The sequence below is a fragment of the Astatotilapia calliptera genome, chromosome 15 (assembly GCF_964374335.1).
Source record: "Astatotilapia calliptera chromosome 15, fAstCal68.1, whole genome shotgun sequence".
In the NCBI taxonomy this organism is placed as follows: Eukaryota; Metazoa; Chordata; class Actinopteri; order Cichliformes; family Cichlidae; genus Astatotilapia; species Astatotilapia calliptera.
The window spans coordinates 20,102,418-20,118,085 of record NC_137436.1 but is presented as its reverse complement, the minus strand read 5'-3'; the positions used below and the strand labels follow the sequence as shown (position 1 = coordinate 20,118,085).

Here is a 15,668-nt window from a genome sequence, read left to right as displayed (position 1 = left end):
CTAGTACCGCATCTGTCTGGGTGAAATACTCCCTTTACATTGTTCCCACAGAGAGAGTCAGAGGAAAAGAAGAAAGATAAAGCCGTTGGATGCAAACCAGCATGTCTAAAACTTTTAACAGTTCAGCTCAGGACAGGAATAGTAAATTTCTCTCTTACACACACACACACACATACACAAACATGCAGAGACACAAACACACAGACTGTCTCAAAGCTCGCCTTTTGCAGCAGTATCTGATGCTACAGCTCATTAGAGGAACTTCCTCAGATAAAGCTTCCATAACTGATCTTTTATTCAGAAAAACTGTCAGCGGCAGCTCATGCCGGTGTTAACATCAGAGCTATAAGGCAGAGACAAGACGGATCAAAATGCTTAATGAGTAATGACGATGAGTACTTCATGTCAGTGCCCGTGTTGCTTTGGATATTAGAAGTATCTCTGAGACCGTGACGTTAGACCTTTTGTGAAAGCTCTGCAATATAAAGTTCATCCAATCCACCATGCAGAATGCATTTTAATGAACAGACTTTGTTTCAGTGAAATACAACACAGTGGGAGGATGTGTGAACATGTTCTAAAAGTGAAGTTTTTTTAAATGAATTATTTATTATATGTGAATCGGAAATGAATGATTACATTTGATGGACAACCTTTATAACACTTTACCAGATTCACAATGACAAATGTATAAACTTACATTTGTATTCCTGTGTTGAAATATATGCGGTAGCCTACGCAGGTGGCTGACGTCATTGTAAGCATTTATAGTTTATGTTTGTCTACAGTGGCTGGTAGGGGAGTTTCTATGTCACTGTGTTGAGTTTGATGTCTACTTCAAACAATAGAGAATGAAACTGAGCTGACCGGGTTGGAGTTTGAGTTTATAAATGTTTAACAACAGTTACTTTTAGTGAAATTGTTGCAACACTGAAAAAAAAGAGAATATGTCAGAACCAATCAAGTAAAGACCGGATTGGGTAGAGTTACGAAAATGAGAAAACGGCATGTTGCTATGCTGGCAGTACTGCCTATTCGGTATGAATTAGGGGCAAGCCAGATACATTTGCGCCTCATTATATATTGCAGTTTCTTTCAAAGAAGCATTACCTTTACAAAAATCAATATCTTCCAGTCAAAGGTGGTGTGGCATGGTTAGCTGTGATGTATAGTTACATTTATGGCAAAGTGCACATCAGGCTATACTGTCACTGTCAATCACGATTAATGGATTGATCCATCCATCAGTGGATCCATCACTGGTCAGCCCCGGCAGAGTTGCCTAATTCCCAAAGGTCTGGAATGGGTCTGATTTACTGATGGAAATACGAACAAAGCGCTCACTACGGCACTGGAGGGACCACAGCGAGCTATAGATCCCAAATTGCCCACAGCGTTCTTCCTCCTGGATCTGAAGTTTGACTGATGGGTGGAATCATCTGTCCATAACCCGGACATAGACTTTGCCATGGAAACCAAGTGCTGAAGTCTGTGACTTAATGTTGGACTTGATGAGCCCAGCTCTGTTGGGGGTGGACATTAAAGATCTTTGCAGACTGGGGCCTGTGGAGGTCATTCCAAATGCAATCTCACTATATATTTGGATACTCGAAGCCTGTCTAGCAACCTTCCCTACCACCAGGGGATTAGCAGCTCTGCTCTTCTCTTCACCTGAGACATATGGCCACAGATCTAATGGTATGATTACAAAAACAAACCAGGGACCTGTCAAAGCTCTTTATTATGTTTGCTGAAAAAAGTGAAAAGATAACTTTGCATTCTTAAAAACCTTCTTTACCTCAAATAGTTTTCAATAATGTGTTTAAAGTCTCTGCAGTCTCAAGAATCATCAAACACTGTGATGAATCTCTCGCGAGGAACGTTCCTAGGAAAGTAAGGCCAAGAGTTCACTCTACTGCAGAGCATCAGTTCATTAGAGTTACCCAACATCAGATTAGAGCCCACATCAATGATTCCCAGAGTTCAAATAGCAAACACATCTCATCATTAAGTTTTGGAAGAAGAATTTGGCCCTCAAACTGCTACAAATAAACCAATACTAGTGAAAGAGACCAACAAGAATCAAAGTGTTTAAGCTAAGAAACACAAGACCAAGATCATTTTTTATAAATATTAATATACATATGAAGCAGAGTGAGAGAATACCGAAAGTGAAAAGAAAGTCTTTATCAAAGCAAAAAATGGTAAATGGTAAATGGCCTGTATTTATATAGCGCTTTACTAGTCCCTAAGGACCCCAAAGCGCTTTACATATCCAGTCATTCACACACACATTCACACACTGGTGATGGCAGCTACATTGTAGCCACAGCCACCGTGGGGCGCACTGACAGAGGCGAGGCTGTCGGACACTGGCGCCACCGGGCCCTCTGACCACCACCAGTAGGCAGCGGGTGAAGTGTCTTGCCCAAGGACACAACGACCGAGACTGTTGGAGCCGGGGCTCGAACCGGCAACCTTCCGATTACAAGGCGAACTCCCAACTCTTGAGCCACGATCGCCCGAAAGAACTTCCTACATGAATTCAAATGTACTTGATTTTTCTGATTAGATGGAACAAAGTAGCAGGTAAGTGTATTTACCTGCAGAGGTGTTCGAGGTTTCACAGAACACAGATTTTTGAGGGAAAACTACAGAAAACTGGATACTTGTTCCTCTTTGACATACCTACATATAGTAATTAACAAGGCTACCATAGAGATTTAAGGTGAATCTGAGTATGTTCTGTTAGTAAAATATTGCATGTATATTGTAGTTCTGACTCCATCTTACTTTGAGGAAGATCTGTAGCTCCTGGGACTGTGTGTGCTGCAGGATGTCTGGTTGCAAGTGCTTAAATATGGCCACACACATGTAAACCTGGTAGTCAGGACCCATCACCACACAGGTGCAAATATAGTGGCAGATCTCTGTCCAGTCCAGGTAGTTCCAGAAACACTGAGTCAGCCAATGGAGGCACATCTGTAGTGGGAAAAAAAAGAGAAAAAACAAACGTTATTAGGATTTCAAGCTGACAAATCGCGAACCCCACATGTAATTAAAAGTGTTCTGCTCTACAACAACAGCAAACTATGAGTTTGGCAGCTATTGTAACTACATAAAAAAAGAAATATGTTACTCAGACATCTCATCCTTAATATCTTTTCAGCTTTTCTTTAATTAGTTTTGTCGATCAAATATTTAAAAACAAACCAACTTAACACACAACTTTGCACAGTATCTCGTTTCTGAACCGAGCTTGTTCAAGCATTTAATTAAACTGGTATAAATCCACCAGACAATTAAATGTAAATAAGGAGAACATAAATGATAAGCAAACACAGAAAAATATTTACATGTAGTTACAAAACCATGGAAGCACAAATGATAAATATTAAGTCATGTTTATCTGAAATGGCACCCATCTACTACAATTATCTAAAGTTATCTGTTTCATACTATATATGTGCGTTTGTGAGATCTGAATATCATCATTGGGAACTAACTAGTCTTTGTTCGTATTGCAGGTTATTTCTCTCTTTTTGCCTTGCAATGAAACAAAAGGTATGTTAATATAAACACATGGATACAAGATGTAGCTCAATAACTACAAAAAGGCACTTGTGCTAGGCAATTCAGCACATCCATGTCTAATAAACAACAGCTTCTACTACATTTACTATAAAGCTGAAAACCTGTTTAAATTTCTATTTACACACAAAGTGAAAAAAAAAGGTTGATAATCTCTTAAAATACACATTTGCATGGTTGGGTTTATGGACAATGAGTTTACATTTCTTGTGCAAGTGTCTAAATGTATTTCATTTGCTCAGCTTTCTGAGTCTTCCAGGAAACATGTTTACTTTGAGAGTGAAAAAATATTCACAAACTCTCTGCAGACATTAATACTGAGGTTGCATTATGGGACAAAGAGACATGGAGATGCATGCTAATGTTTACTTCTCCAGTTGATGACTGAGTTAAAATTAGTGACCTTAATGCAGTGGTTCATGATGGGATTCCCACCTGATCTCAGTGAAAAGAACACAGAGTTCTACATCATCTTTAGAAAAGAGCGTGTTTACCAACTGATGACATAGGCCGAATGTTAATTTTAAAAAGTTAGATATATTTACAGCAGTGTATTTTTCCAAATCTTAACAGAGTCCCTAAATTCAGTAAATATATACTGAACAACAGCAGCACGGTGGTGCTGTGGTTAGCATTGTTGCTTCACAGCAAGAAGGTTCTGGGTACGAATCCAGCATTTGTCCAGGGCCCATCTGTGCTGATTGAATGTGAGTGCAAATGGTTGTCTGTGTTAGCCCTGTGACAGACTGGCAACCTATCCAGGGTGTACCCCTCCTCTCACCGCTCTGGGATAGGCTCCATTCAACATTATAACTACTAAGATTGAAAAACTGAGGCATTATGGAATAGCGGTTACTCAATTATGCTAATCACTATTTTTGTCAGTTTTGAGGGAAAACAAATCATGCATCTATTTAAAAAGAGGGAAAAAAGGAATTGGGAAATTTAAGTGTAATTCAACTGAAAATTAAAAAAGCTTTTCCCCACCATAGGAGAACTTGGAAAGTAGCCACAGATGTGTTGACATGGGATAAACCCCCAGACACAGAAAATGTAAGAAATTAAACAAATAGCACCTCTGTTCCAGTCAGTACTTGCTCACTGTCTATCATCTGTCTATCATCATTTGAGCTTTTTGGATGAAGCAAAGACACACAACTGTAAAGAAGAGCAGTGCACTGGATTTATATTAAAAATCAAATTGCAGAACCATGTAGGGAAAAAAAAAAGCAAATAATAATTATTATTTTCATTATTACCTAATCACTAATAACGGGCCTGTCTGGTAGTTTTTGCTAATTTTTTAAAATTCAAGTGGGAAAACAGGTAAAACAATTGCTATTTTTCCCAGGATTAGATGTTCGAGCAAATTCACCCATGCAATTAGTGCAATGCTCATGCAATGCAAAAAAAGAAACTGACTTTGCAGGCCTCAGTTAACTTGAAGAATATTAAACTTTATGCCTGCAAATCCTGAGCATGACAATATACCTCTGCAATGATGTAAAGTCAGGATTCCTTCAGGTCTTTGCTAGTAAAGGTGGTTCTGCAAGCTACTGAATCATGGGGTGTAGTTAGTTTTTCACATGACTACAAAGAGTCCACATGACTTTACATATCCTCAACTCATAAACCTTAATCTCAGCTCTGCTGTGCTTGAATACAACTGGGATATTGTTAGCAGCCTTTAGCCTTACTGAACTAGACATCCTCACTGTGTATCCAGTTTCACAAACTGTGCAATAATTAGCCACTATGTTCACAAACAACATAACTCTGCTCAAGCGTATAGAAATGCATAACCTATGCCCCATAAACCAGATTACAATTGTTCCCTCCTCCACTAAACTCTAATCAAAACACTGACACTCTAATTTGTGTGTTGTAATAACAACAGGGAATGATTGGCTCCATGCTGCCCTTACACACTCTTGTGGAAAACAAGTAAACAGACAAATACAGTGTTCTTACTGCGACTGTAAATCTATCCAAGGTTTTCCAAGTGCATCTTATTTCCTTTTAGCCCAAACTCGAGAGCATAAGGTGAATGTAAATCTATTTATTTATTCATTTATTTTAACCTTTCTTCTCCCAAATATCTGAACTGACAACTACAAGTGAGGCCACAGAGTCAGAAACACCCCAACCAAAAGTAAGCATTGCAAATATCTGCTAACAGGGGTCTCCATTCAGTGATGCACAGAAGACCTTGAATAGTGTTGCAATTCTGTTTTACCATCTTTAGGATCAATGTTTTGGTTTGAATGCCCTTAACATCACTGCTCTGAATGAGTTTTCATGAATTTGTTGTTTAATTTTATTGTTACAACGAGATTTTTAAAGTAGCAGGTAAAATGTCAACATTGTATCCGCCTCGCAAACTGGTAGATACCAAAACCGAGAAACAGAGAGATGAGAACAACTACTTCAAATTCTTGAGGGAAACAGGAATGTGATCCAATTCATCCGGCTCTGTGTCTTACATTCACCTAACATTTTATGTCAATGTTGTGTTTATGGCTTCTTTTTTCTGCACTCCATCTACAGTGGAGTGTTTCAGCTAACTTGTCTTCTAAAACCTCTAGCCTTTATGGGAAAACATTGTTAAGTATTTGGGGTCATGTTTCTGTAAGTGTTTGGGGAATAATTCTACCTTTAGCTCAATTTTTGGGTGTCAACTAACTCCAGAGGTGATACCTGGAGGAGCAAGCGCCATTCTGTTCACCAGGGTGTGGATAACTGTGCCTGTTTTCTGCCTTATAGTTATAAAGTTCTGTGAAACTGAGGAGAGCTTCAGATTCATGTCACAACTTTCTGTAGTTTTGCTGCACATGATTTTCACTCTGCAGAATGACCTTAGAAGATGTTTTTTATTTTTCATTTTTAAAATTGAAGACACTTACTAATGCTTTGTTTCATGATACCTGTCACAAACACTCCCGATTCAAACGTTAAAACCTTCTGCAGATGGATTTTGAATGACTTCTGTGTCCACGTTCACACACAGACATTTGAATACACCCTTTACTGTATGATCGTCAGAGGCTTTTAATGCTTCATTTGCCACTGCTGCTTTGTCAGGATTTTAAAGTTCAAACTTTTGAAATAGAGTTTTCCATTTTTCACTGAAGAACAGGAGCCCATTATTGCCTTGAACAGCAAAGAGACCAGCTGAATGTTAACGCATTACTCCACCCCGGAGACGACGGGTTCAGATCTTTGATGCAAATGTGGCGACTTTTATAAGCACGCGTTCATTGTGTGAGCCTTCACTGTCAACTGGAGACACGCGGAAGACGAGATCAAACATGAGAGCGTTCAAGGTGAAAATGCTTTTCGTACCTTGTTGTTTGCGTTAGAGAAAAGAAGCATGGAGGAGAAGAGTTCTAACTTTTCAACTGCTCTGGTATTTAAAAACAAAGGGAAAAGGTTTCAATGTCAAAGCTGTATTGTGGTATTTTAAATTCGACTTAAGTCAAAGCAAAATGAAAAAGGAGGTCAATTACAGGGCAAGAACAAGTATGGTTATGAAAGGTTTTGCAACCTGATTTATTAAATATATACAGCATCCAAAAAACTTAACAGACTGTTGTCTGTCTTGCTGTAGATAGTTGCAGTCTAGCTGAAACTGAACATTTCTGTTCCAAATTCAGTTTCTTTTATTCCTTCCATTAATATTCATGATTATCCTTTGTTGATCTAAGAAAACCAAGGTTATTACTCCAAGATACCAAACTATTCCTTATTTGAAAACTAAAAGACTGCAGCCAAGTAAATATTATCTTCACAGACTTCATTAGCCTGACTTTAACTTTCTGTGACTCCTAATGATGTGAGTCTGTGTTCACATTATCACTTCAGTTGGTTACATAGTGTGTTTGGTTTCAGCAGCAGTTTTTAAGCAAACCTTCTCTACTTTGCTGCTTGAATTTTATGACAGAAATCAGTTGTGTTCATTGGGTTTGTATGACCTTAACAATTCGCAGTGTGTATCTGATATCATTGTGGATTTTTGATAGTTACATGTTTTTTTCCTTCCCAACAGGTTTGCTTGATAGGAAACCACGCAAGTGTGCAGTGCACAGCTCAGACTGTAAAAACTAATACAGTTAAATAGCTGTTAGGGGACAGAATAAAAACCAACAGAGGTGAACACAATAAACACCTAAACTAGTTTTGGAATGCTAAACATGCCACTGCTACAGTACATTTAAATTATATGGACTTCAGGTCTTAGCAGAATGCATAATACTGTTAATAAAGTGAGAGCAAGTCACAGGGAGAGTGTGCAAGATTTTGTTCCTAGTTTAAGAATATTTAATCTTTAACATTTACCCATAATACAGCAGAAAATGAGTAGAGAGCATAATTTAAAATTCATGCTTCACCAACAATGATTGAGCTGTCATATTTAGAATCCAGTGGAAACTGATCTTTTTTTGCCACTGAAACATTACATATGCATTGTGTTTTAAAACAAAAGACTGAAATTATACTAGCAATGGTTTTAGTTTTCCCCTCAAATATATCAGTTAAACCTTTAAGCTGCAAAGTTTGCAAAGTCATTCTGGTTAATGACCAGTCTGGTTTGTGTGTTTCAGAGGCTCTGAAGGCCCTAAAGCAGAATTGGCAGACATAAGCCTGCAGAGTAAGCCAATAGTGAAATCTGTAGATGGCAGATAAATAGTAGATAAATGTCCCTTTCTACCTCTATGAGGAGCAATTCTGCTTGTGATCCTATGGCACTCTACTTTTATATCACTCTAAAAATAATAAGGTGCACAAGGAGATTATCTTTATGGGGAAATTGGACAAATTTTAATCAGGTATTATGTGTGAATTTGCTAAATGTCATAAAACTATGACATTTAGTTTTAATAAAAATTAAAATCAAGAAACTGAAAACATGCTGATTTACAAATGTGCTGGATCAAACTGGGAATTTTGAAATTTGTTAATGTAGCCAGTGTTACAGATAATACCTGTGATGGGGTGAAACCAGACATCTTGAAGGCAGAGTGGACTAGAGGAACTTCAGCTTTCAGCAGCATCTCCACGTAGTGAGCTGTGCACCAGTAGACAGGAGGGATTCCTGATTCAGCCACTTCCTTAGAAAAATGGATCTGTCACAACAAAAACATCTTGATGTCATGACTTTTCTTGGTAATGATTTTGAAATAATGTTAGATCATACTTACACAACTGAGAAATATATATATATAAAAAAAAGCAAAAACAGTATTTGCAAGCTCTAATTTTTGTATTCAATGCTGCTATGCGGAAAAAGTCTTCTTAACAATCAGAAACAGCATGCAGTGTGCACAGCCATGTGCCGGTGTGCGTGTTAACAGTGTGCATTCATGCCCACATTTCCTCCATTTGTCTCTGCCTCTTAATTATTTGTGCCCTTTTAAATTTCCGTGATATCGATGAAATCGAACACTTTGTGAAGGCCAACCGCTGCGTGAGATATTCAGCAGTTGTATCTACATCAAATGCACTGAGAGCAAAAAAACACGTTCGGTCTAATCCCATTGTGCCGTAATTGACTTTGACGACAGACGATGAGATGATAGAGGCTGGTATAATGATAGCAAAGTTAATCTCAGCACCTCAGCTCTCCTCCGCAATTTTGAATGATTGAAACTAGACTTCATTGTAAACTTCTTCCCCTCAGCTGAACTCTTTCCCTCAATTATATTTACACAAGCTTTTTATTTCATATCCTGTTTTCCTGTTTTTCTTTCCTGCTGTCTCGCAGCCTAAACCTGAAAGTCATGAAAAAGATGATTTATCTCCTTTTGTTCGTGTTTTCATTTTCAAGTTTGTTTTTTCTTTTGTTGTTGGGATTAAATGAGGACAACACAGAGACAGCCTTTCAAGCTGTTTGAAATTTGAAGGAGCAGTGTCTTGTACACAGCTCATCCAGAGTACTAGGACTGAGGGGCAGGGACAGCATGGAGTACTATGTCCAGTAAAGCCACACATGACAATGTTTTAGATGGAAATTCACCACAGGGATCACTGTAGACAAAAATATGATTCTGTAATGTTTGAACTTCACTTCTGTAGGAGGTTTTTTTCCCCAAAGATTTATTTTGGTCCTGTATTATTTTTATGATAAGATAACAGCACAGGCAGGAACGAAGGGACCGAAAGCAGGAAATGGCCTTGGACAGAACTGAACCTAAAGTAGCCTTTTAGCATACGGGTCACCCAATTAAGCCACAGACAAATGAATGCCCAGATGCAGGGGTTGCTGAGGGAATAAAAGAACAACAAAAAAAGAGTTTGTCTTATCTTACTTAACAGACGTCATTTTCTTCTCAGTTCTTGCCAAAATGTAAATATTTTTAATCATAGTGTAAGTGATTTTCCTCTTTTTTGGAAGTGGGAGGAAAAGACTATAATGCCCGTTTTACATTTACTCCAAAAGCGGCCCCAAAACTTCTTGATACCATGTCAAAGAAGTCTTGAAAAATGTGTGAATTCTTGAAAAATATATACCAAGAAAGTCAAAATGTAAAGTTTGCAGCAGTTTACATAACACAGATCTAAAACATGTTCTATCAATTAAAAAGATCTAGGCTAATAAGTCTGTGTTAGGAATTGTTAGCCACAAACATGTTTCAGCTAATAGGTGTTCCAGTGTCTGTAGCTAAATGACCTAAATGTAAAGCGCACTACAGAATCTACACAGAAATTCAAGCATAGATAGGCTCAGAGATGATAAGAGGAATAAACCTCCTTACATGTAGACATTTATGTCAAAGTGGAGGGCATGTATTGGAAGAATGCAGGAAGCCAGACAGTGATCAGGCAAATTTTCTTGTGTCGGGTTGTTTAAACAAGCTGTCTGAAGCTAACTGGCTGTTCAATTTGACTGCAGTGCTTACAGACAGTCATAATGTAAATTGTAGTTCTGAAGGCATACAGCTGTGGCCTCACCCTTCCCTACCCTTACTTATCTGTCCTAAATTTAGCAAACACAACTCAGACCTGTGTTGTTGACTGGTACGAGGCTATGCTTTGTCCACACACACTTTTCTGACCCACTCCAGCAAACCAATCCAATTTTAAATGGATCCATCCATTTAAAATTAAACAACACCATATTGTATGAGTCACTTCCACACACTGATAACCTGCTGCAACCTTTCTGAATATCTTTCTCTACCTAAATTCCAAAAATTACCACTTACATCACCAGCTGCTTTTAGGTGACGGTCCGTTCATCTTATCCTGGGAATACACCAGGTGCTGGTCTGTGATAATCCATCTGCAGTGTGGTTTTGCTCAATTCTGGCTACAAATCGCAATGTTAGTGTTTCAGAACTGAAGTATTAAGTGGGAAAGGGGTGTTTTAGTTAGGAAATTCACTAGTTGCTCTTTGTGTCTGACTTCCTGATTAACTGCGTCCTTAACTGTTCCATCTAGTTGACCTGCTTAGAAAGCCACTACTGCCATGCTTCTATAATTTGCCGTGGCACATCAGTTGGATTTTGAAATAACTCTCCGTTACCTTTTAATGTTGTGGGGTTTTTTGTTTTTTTGTTGCATATTTTATTTTTTTATACATATTTTTTACATTTGTATTAAAAGCTCAGTTGTCTTGCCTGTTAGTGTCTACATTTAGTTTCCTAAATTGTACAGATTTATGCTTTTTAACTTATTTATGCTTATCTTTTTTTTCTTAAAATCAGGACCGAAAATGTTTTGTCACTGCTTTTCAACCAGAAAAGCACATTGAGTACATTTTAGATACAATTAGTGGTATTATGAAAGACTAAGTCCGGTTTTGACAAGTGAGGGGTGGCTAAGAGAAAAAAAGTGAAGGGCACTACATGCTCATATTGTAACAGTTTGTCAGTTATAAGGTAGATGTTTGATGTTTGTCAGATCTGTCAGATTTGTCAGATTTCCATATTTATGCACGGTCTATAGGCACCACTGGAGGGTAACCTAATTATTTACATTAAAATACTATTAAATATGTAATTGTACTCACTTTACCGTAGTTGTACTCACCGATGCATGTATCCTGGCTGGCCAGATGAAGGCAGAGGTGAGCAGGGAGGAGAGACTGACTAACAAACATAAAGACTTTTCCATGTTTCCGGCCATGATGAGGAACACTGTAGAGGCTAGCCAGTCATGACCTGGATAACCTTCCTGGTGAGTTACTGGTTTCAAAGTTAAAGATCCAAAAATGGCTAGTAAAAAATATACACAGATTTCAAAGTCTTAGACATGTTCAGCAAACATTGTGGTAACATGAGTATTTTTGACAAACACAAATAATTTTTTAATCAGAAATAAACAGAAATGCAAATAACTAACTAGATGTGCATTGTATTAACCACTTGTAAAGCTTAAATTAAGAGATTTTGTTTGTGTTTTAAAGGATCCATAAATATTGTCTCTGTGTCAGAAGACACGAGCGCTCATAATGGGTTGAATAAAGTGCAAAGCTAATACCAGTTTGATGTCAGCTGACACTGGTGCCAGTGAGTGTTATCTACAGAGTGAGTAACAGTCAATTAACCACGATACACCATCAGCTTTGTCACAGCTGAAAAAACAGACTGTGAAGACCCAGTTCTGTCTAGTGTCAGATTCTGAAGGTATTACATGAAAAAATCTTAACCCACAGCCACTGGCAAACTGATACAAACATATAATTCTTGTGATTTTTGTCTTAATAAGCAGGAGTAGCTGCTTTACATTGTGAACGCAACATTGCACGGACACTGAGCAGCATACTTTAAAAAAAGAAAAACAGCAAACAGGATTTGCAATCAGGCTCCAAGGTTAAAGCTTCCTTTCATCAAGTACGTCTCGAGTGGTTTATTCAGGCTCTGCAGCATTACTCATTAAATTCAGTTCATTTAGACGTTTGATAATTTCATTCAAACCCTGCTGGCAGCAAATAACTGCGCTGATATGCGAGTCTCTGTCCTGTTCCAGGAGAACTGTGGGCCGATTAATCGGGAGTGAGAACACAAACTGGCTCGTCTCCAGAAAACAACCCCAGGCCTATCAACACTTGCTGCTTTTTATGTCTTTCTGTTGAGTTGCTCCCTTTGAACACTGTCACCGTTTAATTTTTCTTTAGGTTAAAATGTACACAGATTTATTTACATCTTCCCGCCGAAAGATTCTCTACATTTCTGCCACAAAGATATCACAGGAGAAAGTTTTAATGAGAAAAAAGACTAAATTAGCAAATTTCTTCATCTATTACATTGAAATCTATTACTTTTAGTTCATTTCCTGTGAACTCTACGGAAAAAAGCATGTACCTTCCCAGCATGTTAATTTTAAACTAATTAATCTTGTAAAATGATGTTAATTCTTCACACCAATGCCAGAAAAAAGACAACAGCAGCCTTGATCTGCTTTAAGAATCTACATTCTAATTTCTTAGTAATAGTTTTAAAGGGTACCTATGATCGTTTTCCTTATTTTTTGTCAGATATACACTGTTACTGTGGTGAACGGTCACTTTGAACACAGCCAAAGCTTCAAATAATGAGGTCAGTGTACAAATATTCCCACTGAGCCAAAAGCTCAGGCTTCGGATGGCTCTAAATGCTCCATTTCAGACAGTGTTTTTTTCTGTTCTTGGCTCTGTATCGTGGCAAAACTGGGGATTTTGCCATAATGCCTGGTCATCTCAGGCGCTCAGCTTGGTCTATGACCGTAGAAGCCCCTCCCTCCTGCTGTTCAATGCTGTTTGCAAAGGGGAGCCAATCAGAAGACAGGTGGCTTCACTGCTGAGGAGCTAAAATGTTTTTTTGTGACAGATCATAACCTGAATGACTCCAACAGCTTTCTAATTGCTTTTTTTTAATGTATCATGCAAATCTATTCTAACAGAGTCCAAGAATAAAAACGTGAAGCTCAAAATAACCATAAAGCACCTCTTTAAATAACTACATTTATATTTAGTGCTTAACCTTTGAGCCAACACAGATAAGAAGTCATAAAGCTGTTAAAAAAACAAAAAAAAACAGTAATGCATTATTCTGAGCAAACTCTGTTCAGTGAGCAGATAGGGACAAACAACCGAAACCCAAAGTGTCTGTTTTGTAAGAACCCAAAGGTCTTACTTTTTAGACCAATTTCAAAATTGTTAATACAGAAACATATTCGTGTTTTGCCATGTTTTGACTGGATCCTGTAACAGACTGAAGAAATTGCCTTAGATTTGCATCTGAATGACAAGCATTTGAGTTCTTTATATCATTGTTAAGAAAAGGCAAAGACGGGACTCCTTTGTGGATACCCAGTTAAAAGAACTGGAGGATGGCTGTCTGCATTAAAGCTCAATAATGAGGACCAAATCCACAGAAACACAGAAACTTGACACTAACTGTGCATGCTGATAGTTCCATCGGCTTTGATTATCAGTTATAGATGTCAGCGAGTGCATGATGGGAAGAAACATCTTTTTTCAGCTTAGATGTGTGGAGTGGTTTGGCATTTATTTGTAGCCTGTTTTAAAGTCAGCAAGGCATGTTATTGGTGACAGTGAAAGTGTGAGGATTTGAAATGTGGTCAAATGGGTACAATCTGTCCCAATTTTGCCTTATCCTGTTAATGGAAATGTCTGGACAAATGTCTGTGCTTCACACCCTGGAGGACGGGGCTGTGGCCCCCCCACACTCCCTAGCAGATCGTTACATGGAGAAACCTTTGGAATACAAGCGCGCTGATCCACACAGGTATGCACACGGGTGTTCACTGCTCGTAGACCCAAATTACACCTTTCTTGGCTGCTACTTCGAAGCACATCTGTCCTGCGTGCTGCACAACAACATTGAATATTTAGTATTTACTGCTGTTTACACTTAGCTAGATTAATGCGATGGTGTTGTGTTTAGTATGTTGCTTTGTTTTTTGTTTTTTTTGTCTTTTTTTGCTTGTTTTCTATTCTTCTCTCAACAGGTGATCTAGGAGATTTTTATTTTTTTTCTCCCCCCCTTTCTCACTGTCCCTCTCCCCTTCTGTTTTTCCTTTACTTCCTCTTTCTTTCTCCCTTTCCTATCTCTCACTCATGTCTGTCCCGTCTGTAACATCTGAAAATAAAATATAATAAATAATAAAAACAAAGATCGACCAAATGGACCAATACGGCAATGCCACGATGATCCATTTGGCAAAGTAAATCCATTGGGTATCCTTGTTGGTCTTCAGACAACAATTCTGATGGCTAAAGAACCAAATGGGACAGGCGAAAAAAAAAAAAAAAAAGGAAATGTCTGGACAACCTTGGTTTGAACTTCATTATTTAAAGAATATTTGGAGGTCACACAATCACCACTGTATTATTACACCTTGAGCCGCCTTAATTCTTTGTAGCACAGAATTAACAAACATTTCTCAGATTTTTGGGCCATACTGACATAAGAGCATGGCAGTTGCTGCAGATCTGCCCGGTACCAAACGACTCACGGACCGGTACCGGTCCGAGGCCCCGGGGGTTGGGGACCGCTGTTCTATGGGATTGAGGTCTGGTGACTGTGGAGGCTATTTGACAACAGCCAACTCATAGAATAGTCGCATAGAAGAAACCAGTTTCCAATGATCTAAGCTTACTGACATTAGTGCCATTATCAATCTGAAAACACTCATCAGAAGATGAGCACACTGTGCTCATATAGGGACGGACAGCAGAAATACTGTTGCATTTAAACACATCAATACGCCACACCAGCAGGCTGAACCACTGATACAAGGCTTTCATGTTGTTTATGCCTAAAGCAGTCTGGCCATTCTCCTCTGACCTGTGGCATTATTAAGACAAATTTTTTTTTTTTTTTTTTGCTTTTTTGGACCATTCTCTGTAGACTCGGGAGATGGTTGTGTAGCAAAATCCCAGTAGATCAGCAGTGTCTGAAAATACTCAGTCCAGCCCATCTGGCATCAGCAACCACATTCACAGGCACTTACAGTAAAGCCCCCTTTTCCCCCCATTCTGATGCTCACTTTGAACTTATGCAGATCCTCCTGATCATCTCTGCTCGGCACTGAATTGCTTAAACAAAAGAACTATATATTGTCTCTGTTTTCTA

The 15,668-nt window shown here is 38.4% G+C and overlaps 1 protein-coding gene across 2 annotated transcripts in view; it reads right to left on the bottom strand.

Moving 5' to 3' along the window:
• Nucleotides 1-15,668, bottom strand: part of tbc1d32 (TBC1 domain family, member 32) — a 188,946-nt gene that overhangs the window by 15,084 nt on the left and 158,194 nt on the right. For both annotated transcript variants that reach the window (XM_026194049.2, XM_026194048.2), the window contains exons 31-33: nt 11,620-11,774; nt 8,574-8,714; nt 2,794-2,982 (exon numbers count right to left, since the gene is read on the bottom strand). In XM_026194049.2, the coding sequence (XP_026049834.2) occupies nt 2,794-2,982; nt 8,574-8,714; nt 11,620-11,774 (485 nt within the window). The remainder of the gene's footprint in view (nt 1-2,793; nt 2,983-8,573; nt 8,715-11,619; nt 11,775-15,668) is intronic.